This window comes from Aythya marila (genome assembly GCF_965140915.1).
Source record: "Aythya marila genome assembly, chromosome: Z".
NCBI lineage: Eukaryota > Metazoa > Chordata > Aves > Anseriformes > Anatidae > Aythya > Aythya marila.
Genome location: NC_139080.1, coordinates 30,219,797 through 30,228,183, shown reverse-complemented (window position 1 = coordinate 30,228,183; position 8,387 = coordinate 30,219,797). Strand labels below are relative to the sequence as shown.

The window sequence follows — 8,387 nt, the reverse complement described above, 5'->3', positions numbered from 1 at the left end:
TGCCTATCCTATAATACAATCTCTCACCGCAAAAAGATGTCCTAACTTGCTGCTATGATCTGTTCTATTCTTGGGACGTAAGCATCCCTGCTTACTTGTTTTTATTTAGGTAGCATATCCTCTGCTACCTTTCCTCCAAGGGTTGAAGTAGGCCTAGCTTTAATTCTGGACATGTTTGAACAAGCTTTTATGTTTTGACCTCTATCATCTCTTGATGCTCTTTCTTCCAAGAAAGAAAAAAACAATTACACAGTTTGCTTTGGTATTTGTGTGTCTCCACCAGCGCATTTTACCTTCTAATCCTAAGAAAGATATTCTACGGGAGAGCAGTTTTAATAGTTCATATTGTAGTTTTACTTGCAAGTGTTAGAAAATCAGGAAATATCCTAATCCTACCCACTGAGAATTATAAATTAGCATCTGTGTGTTTGTGATAGATTGCTGGCTATGGTGTTTGATCAAAAAGCAGTGTTAAATGAAGCAAACAGGGTAAGCAAAATAATGACCAAGACAGCAGTTTTAAGAGGGAGGCAGAAGGCTACTTATTACTCCATCCCAGCTAAATTTGATTTGTTTATTTTTTCTCCCCAGGGTTAAACTTAAGATCATTGCAAGATCCCCCCCTCTCCACACATGCAAAAGTAAGATAAGGCAAGTTTCATGCAGTGTTATCTGGTCAGTATCAGTGAAAGTTACTAAATTTATAGGGGAAAAGGTTGAACATGCTCTAAGCAGGACAGTCTAATGCCAAACCCAGAAATGCATTTAAATGGGCTACATAGAACATGCCAAAGACTGTCAAGATGTTAATGGTTTAGTCACCTTTCTTTCCTGCTGTTATCTTTATTCTGTTTTTGTTTGTTTGTTGTTTTCTAGGTAAATTATGCCTTTGTTTTGAAGATTCTCATTCTGTGGCGCTGAATATTTATTTTACTGCCAGTGCACTAATGGAAATGCTTGTGTATGCCAAACCCAGCTATATCTGTCACATAGCTATTCAGCTATAGAGTGGCTGAACTGTGTAATTCTCTTCAGAGAATAACGAAGGAAAGTAGAGAAGCTTACCTTTGACAGAACCTACTTTGGGGAAACAGATGTTTACAGCACAAGTTGCCCATAATCATCGTATCAGTTGTATTCAGAAGCAAATACATAAAACATAAAATATCCTGATCCCTTCTGTCATGGGTGCTCAGCTGGCTTCAGCTCTAAGACTTCCTTTAATATATCACAGCAACTGCCTTTGTTTTCAAGAATCATTGGGGGAAGAGAAGGAGAATAACTGCAGGGAGAACTTGTTCTAACCCGAGAGCTACTCTTATCACCATAATCCTGTTGTCGTTCCGGGCCATAATGTCTGATAGCCATGAAACCTGAATCAATGTCACTCAGAACAGGATTTTTCAGGGAAAGTGAGAGGTAAGTCATGATTAGGTTGTCAAAATTAAACTATTTATGTTCTTGTTATGGATATGTCTCATTTAGAATCCAAGGAAGTGTATGCTACTTGTGAGCCACAACTGCTCGTCCCACACTTCTGTTGTTAATCTGATTTTGATAGGACACATGAGTACTGCTGAGAAAGAAGTAAAGTTAAAGCTGCTGAGAAAGAAGTAAAGGGGGTTCAGTGTGCTTAGATGAATGATTTATCCTTTCCAAACCCTCTGTTACAATAGGAAAAGACAGTTCTTACAAGCCCCTTCCTAAGTGTTTTGAGGTTATTTGGTGACTATGACTGCATCTCTCTGCTCTTAAAAGTAGTGGGGTGGAAAGCACTTATGTGGACAATATATGAGCAAGATAAGTTCTGCATTATTATTCAGTCATTTAATCAGTCTTGGAATGTATAATCTAAAACTCTTGGTTTTCTTCATTTTTGAGCTATTAGCTTCCTTAAAGGTGAACTGCTGTTTTCTAAAACCCAGTCATTTTATGATGAAGCCCTACATAGATACCTGGATAACGCTGACACGTAATCACCAGTCACATGCATGAAGTGGCATTTCTCATTTGTTACAGAATTCTGTCTGGTACTAAGCAATCTTAAGAAATATTTAAAGATCATGTTTGAGCAACTTCCAAAAACTAAGTATTTCTTGCAGCAGTGGACTCCATGAATTTGAAGTGAAGTCTCTGAAAAGATACCAATGAAATCTATACATTTTTGTCCTAAGTCTGACCCTCTATGTAGGTTGTCTGATATTCATCAGGGGAATAAACCTTTTGTTCAGAGTATTAAAGGTTATCAAGGTATTGTCGAAGGGTATTTCTTTTATTTAGTCACCTGTTTTCATCATTCACACTACCCTCTGTACAATTTGATCGCTATTGGCCAACAGATTTAAAATCTAGTACAAGAGAGAGAAACGGTACGATCATCTTTACCTTATTTTAGGAAATAGAAAATGAAAAAATACATGTACTTGCATTGAGGCAGGACCTATCTTGCAAGATTCTGTAGATCACATGCAGAATTTCATTTCTTTGCTATGCCATTGTCTGTTCTTCATTATAATTCAGACAGTAAGAAGGTGGATAGTTACTTCAGATTGGTTGAGTTACTATGTAAATATTCAAATTAGTTATTCTCTTCTGTGTGTATTAGTTTGAACAGAGGAAGTTTTTCTAGCTATGATAAACAGCTAAACCAGCTTAGCCTCTGACTTGATTTAAATTCATGGCAAATCACTGAAGGATTGCCAGTTAGACTTTTCTGTATAAAATCCTGTATGATTTAAAGTTATATGACTTACCTAGTAAGTTTCTTTATAACCTACTATTCAAATCACAATAGATCTAGTCAAAAGCCCTAGATGCACAGGCAATGTTATTAAAATATGGCTGGAGGAAAAATACCGAGTAGTACACCCTACTGGTGAAACAGCACCGAGCGTAGTGACATTAAGCAATGTCAAACTACTGCCGGCTCATTCAGATATGATTCTTTATCAAACTCATTAAATCACTGACTTGTGTTGCAGTCTTTAATCCTAGTAAAAGAGAATTTGTATCCTGTGCTTTTCAACAAGGAGTGATGAAGAGTGCTGCAGTGTGAGCTCCCCCTGAGGAATTATGGATGTCTCAAAAAGACATACCCTCCGAGGCCTCTTTGACAACTCATGCTCTATCACCTACCAACAAGCACAACAGAAAACATAGACAGTATTCTTTTGCATTCGGTAGCCTTGAAGGAGAAACATGTGAGGTCAGAAAACTTGTTTTGAACTTTTTGTTTTCCAGTCTTTGGAGTGGTTGCTTTTAGCAGCTGCAGTCAGAGCGTACATGCTTCAGACAGTTGCAAAAATTAGGTTCTTGTGAAAAAAAAAAAAATGAAGATAGCCATCCTAACCCCTGCCTTTGATAAGGGAGAGTTAGATGTGGTATCACAATAGCAGATGTTCTGGTTAAATTTGAAACTAGAACACGTGGAGAGTCAGAGGCTTTACAGCTAGGTTGACCAACCAGTGTGATAGTACCTGCCTCAAAATTCCCCAGGCAAAAACTGAGAAAGACACATCCTAGATTTTACTGCTTTTAAAGACCGAATCCAATATAGGGTATGGGCATCAGGGTATAAAATAAATTGTATTAGTTTACAGATTAAATAAGTCACCGTGGTCAGTCACTGCCTAACTCAGGAGATACCTTCCTTAATTGCCCTGAAAGTGCGCTTGTAGATGATGACAGCTCTCCAGCCACACTAACTAAATTCAGTTCCCCTGCCTAAAGGCTTCTTGCAGTCCATAAGTAAGTTCACCTAATGTGATGTATATATTCAGGACAAGTCTACTACACCAACAAGATCAAGCTGTTGTTTTCTTTAAAAATGCATGCTGTGATTACCCCTCTTCAACTTGTATGTAACAGAATAGAAATTAAGACTTTAACCAAAAGATAAACAGATGGAGCTTTAGCCCTTGGGAAATTTCAGAGTGTCAGCTTCCACTCCTGAGGACTGCATCCTAGTAACAGGCTAGATAATAGTTTGTGTCTGCTGTTGAAGGTACACTGGTCCAAAATGTTTCAGACTTGACCAAAAAGAAAGTCCAAATATGCACAACGTTGCAGCTTCCATACTTCAGAAATCCAGGTGGATGTAAAACACAAAAGTCCTCCCTGAAAATGTCGTTGAGTCTGTGTCTTCTCTTCCGGTACAAGTGAATCATTCACCTTTATATGCTAGTCTGTAGACATGTTTTAGAGGTGCTTTCCTTCTAGATTGAGTTTTGAGGCTTTTCTATATTCAAACTGTTCTCAAGGAATAGAAAGCATAGCCCTCACACAAAAAGATCCACAGAACACTGCCTTACTCTATTATTTTACAGATGAACTTTCTCTGTTTTTCCATAGAATTGCTGTTTAGAAAAGTGGATGGCAGCTATTTCTTGTACAGTTGTGCTGGGAGAAAAAAAATATAAAAACTTTACTTTCATGGGGAGTGTAGCCTACGAGGTGAGTCCAAGAAACCCTTATCAGCAAGAGGCTGCAGGGGCCTGATGGTGGAACACACGGACCCGGAGCTTCAAAGCCCTGGGAGGCTGCTATCAGAGCTGAGGTGGCCCTGAAGGTGGGCTGCCCACGGCCACGTCTGAGCCTCGCCTTGAGAATGACAAACTCGTGAGGAATTCGGGCTCTCCAATCCCACCTCAAGAGTCCAGTGCTTAAACAGTTCCGAGGAGCTGCCTGTGCTTTACTTTACTTCCTTTAACATCTTTGCAGAGGTGTATCTAGTCAGACATTGGGACGGGTTGCCCAGGGAGGTGGTGGAGTCACCATCCCTTGGGGTGTCAAGGAAAGGCTGGACGTGGTGCTTGGGGACATGGCTCAGTGGGTGACACTGGTGGTAGGGGGATGGTTGGACCTGATGATCCTGGAGGGCTTTCCCAGCCGCCAGGATTGTGTGGCTCTGCACTCTCTGCTTCACCCACAGCGTTCAGGACTTTCACCCAGACGCGGCGAGCTCGCCCCCTCCTTCACGCCTCCCCGCCGCTCCCCGAGGGCCCAGAGCACGGAGCGGGGCCGGAGGCCAATTTCAGAAGCGGGAGGCTTTCCGTCAGCGGCGGGGGCGACCGGGGCGGGGTAGGAGCTCGCCCCGGCCCGAGCCTCGTCGGCGGGGCCGGTGGCGAGGCGGTGACTCAGCGCCGCCCTCAGCCCATAAAAAGGCGGGAGGCGGCCGAGGAGCGGCGGCGGCGGCGGCGACGAGGGCCGGGCTCGAGGCCGCGAGGGGCCGGCGGTTGTGCGGCCGTCGGGGGCCGCCATGGGGGCCAAGCTGCGAGTGGTGTGCGCCGCGGCGGCGCTGCTGCTGTGCTGCGCCCCGCCGGGGCAGCCGGCGGCACGGGGCGCGCTGCTGTCGGCGGGCGACGGCGACGGCTACGGGGTGAAGCTGTGCGGCCGCGAGTTCATCCGCGCCGTCATCTTCACCTGCGGCGGGTCCCGCTGGAAGCGCCTCTCCCTGCTGGCCGCGGAGCCGGCGCCCGCCGGCGGTGAGTGCCCGGGGGCGAGGGGAGAGGAGAGGAGAGGAGAAGAGAGGAGAAGAGAGGAGAAGAGAGGAGGGCGCCCCGACGCCGCCGGGGAGCTCCCCGCCGGGTCCCGTCGGGTTTTCCCCTCTGTCAGGGGGCGCAGAGCGGTGCTCCTGAGCTTTCCGGGCTGGGCTGCGGGGTTACGGGATCGGGACTTTTACCTCTCTCTTTTTTTTTTTTTTATTATTATTATTATTATTTTTCTTTTCTTTCTGCTCAGTTTGCGACGGGCGCGGTGAGGAGCGGGGGGTCCCGCGCTTGGCGCTGCGGGCTGCGATCTGAATAAACGCAAACCCTGCCGCCTTTAGGGTCGGTGGGGAAGTTTCTGGTGGGTGAAATACCCCCTAGGGTTTCCTGTCACAGGTACTAAAGCAAAAACATTAAGAAAGGGTAAGCAGGTATTCCTTCTGTTTGCAAAATACTAATACGTAATCCGAGGCACTGGGTCTCACTTATCCTGATGTTTCAAAAAGTGGAAATAACACTTTTAAGCAGGAAAGAAGATGGAATTACGGCTAGTACTTGCAAAGAAAGAGCTTTCTTTCTTCCTTCAGCATACCATTAATGAAGTAACCTTTTACTTATGCTGTAAATGGAGCCTGTATTTTGGGTTTATTTTACCTTTTTCTGTAACAAATAGAGTAATAATATGTAACTTGTTATAATTCCAAAGGGAAGACCTCATGAGCAGCCACCAAAGTTCACAGGAAACTTTTTCTTTCTATGCTTGAGCAGTAGCTTCTAAGAGCATCTTCTAAGAGTCACTGAGACCCTGCTGTGCTCTGTACTGTCCAGCTGGAAGTCTTTCTCTGCCCCAAATGACTACTGATTTGTAGTAACTGTTTGACTAGTAAAGTAGCTACATCTATTTATTTTATTTTATTTATTTATGTATTTATTTACAAGTAGCATTTACGTATCTGGGTAGCTATTCTATCTGAAAGTTAGCTTGTATGTGTTGATTGGCTATACTAAAGTAAATCTAATGTTCACTTGATGTTCTCATGTTCCGAAACAAAAATACAAAACCAAATTAACAGCATGCAGACCACATGGCAAACACCTATTTCAGATTTTTTTAACTTAAGAGCTAAAAAAGCTGCTTTTCTTCACATCAGCTGAAGTATGCAGTGCCACTCACCTTGCAGAAGCAAAAACAAGAGAAACTGTGAGGTGAATGGAAGTAGTGCTGGATTTTTGAGAAGTCTGGGGTCAGTGAGACCAAGTGTGTTTCTAAGTAAATTCTGCAAGTCTTGAGAAATGAGTGGCAAGTATCAGCTGAAATAGCTGTAGAAAAATGCCATCTACAAGAGTATACACAAAATATTTGCTTGCTGAGTCCAATACTCAGTCCTTCTCCCTCCGTTTGTTCTTCTTATGGTACTGGTTTCTGTAACTGTGCATGGGAAAGGAGTGGTCTAATCTAATTTGTGAATTGCATGACACAATTTTATGCAGTCTCTGGATACATCACTTTACAATTTTCTTTACAGAATGACTGACACATCTCCATACGTAACAGTGCAGCTGTAATAGGATGTGGATACATCAGTGACAGTTGTCACAGCATACTTCCCATGTCTAATAGACAGCCTTCAAAACAAGGCTTGCCCTAGAAGTAATCTATAAGTAAATCATGAGCGGAAGCTCTGCAGCTGATTTCTCTCCTAAATAAAAATGCTTTGCTTATTGCCAGCTGAATAGGCTTTTTATTGATGATTTTTAGAACTGTGTGCTCTTTGTGATATTCCTAAAGTCTTAACTTTAAGTCTTTTCTTTAAATAGATTCCTCTCAAGCAGAAAGCAACAAACTTCTGGGAAACTTCAAGTTGCAATCAATTTTGGGTCCTGAACTGGAACAGATGCAGAGAAGCAGCCCATTTCTTGGATGGGAGATACTGAAGGACTTGTATAGTTTAAATGACTATAATGAATATGAACCTGTGGCAGATGACTTCAAAGAACTTCTTCAACAGGTGGAAGAAGCTGCTCAGAAGGACAGGGGAGGAAAAGGAATTGCAAATCCTGTGGGATCAAACAGTTATCCTTGGGCCAGATATCCCAGAAGAAAACGTGAATCTCTGGGTTTGGCAGGAATGTGTTGCAAATGGGGCTGTACGAAAGCTGAAATTAGTACTATATGCAGAGTTTAAAACCCTCTCTGCACTTATGCATGAAATCTATGTTAGTTGCAGTGCTACTTGGTTGAATACTGTATGGAGGAATAAAACTCTTACTGTATTTTATTTTGTCTGTAAGTGCCAGTCAATACTGCTGGTTTTCTTTAAAAAAAATCCTCAAGTGTAACTGTAATGACTTTGTTTTGCTGCAGTAACTTTTAATCTATATTTTTTTAATAAGTCTTTACAATTCATTTTAATGTCTAGCCTTTACTCTTATATTACAAATGTAATATATCTTTGTAACATGTAAGGAAAAAATTAAGTGTTTAATTAAAATGTAATTATACTAACTGTTACAGAGTTATTCTTTCTCTGACAGAAGGAACACCCAGTGATATTCTTGAGATGAGATTCATGCTACAGAGCTGTACAAAAAGGACATTTTGCACGAAACTCCACTAAACACCGACTCAGCTTGCTGATTATTTTAAACACACTTTCCCGCTTCCCTTACAATTGTAGAATTGCTTTATGCAATACTTTTCTGCATTTTTACCTCAATAGAATACTTGCAGCCTAAATATTTCTTCACCTTCATAGAAAAACCTAATGAATTAGGAGCTGAAGTATTAACCCTTATGTTAATTCTTATTTACCTTTCTCATTTTTGTCTACTATTGCTTAGTGAGACTGTTGGATGTGCTTCAAATAACTCATGTTATATAGACACCTTCCCATGTCTTCC

At 42.1% G+C, this 8,387-nt stretch overlaps 1 protein-coding gene across 1 annotated transcript; it reads left to right on the top strand.

The window, feature by feature from the left end:
* The first annotated feature begins 5,232 nt into the window (after positions 1-5,232).
* On the top strand, positions 5,233-7,721 carry LOC309889681 (relaxin-3-like). The gene is made up of 2 exons (XM_082782629.1): positions 5,233-5,483; positions 7,305-7,721. The coding sequence occupies exons 1-2, from the start codon at positions 5,258-5,260 to the stop codon at positions 7,670-7,672; spliced, it is 594 nt and encodes a 197-aa protein (XP_082638755.1). The 5' UTR covers positions 5,233-5,257; the 3' UTR covers positions 7,673-7,721.
* Positions 7,722-8,387: the final 666 nt, after the last annotated feature.

Excerpts from the sequence above, each read along its gene's own strand:
- LOC309889681 (XM_082782629.1), top strand. The coding sequence starts at position 5,258 with ATGGGGGCCAAGCTGCGAGTGGTGTGCGCCGCGGCGGCGCTGCTGCTG. Across the intron at positions 5,484-7,304 it reads GGAGCCGGCGCCCGCCGGCG|ATTCCTCTCAAGCAGAAAGC; the intron begins GTGAGTGCCCGG and ends TTCTTTAAATAG.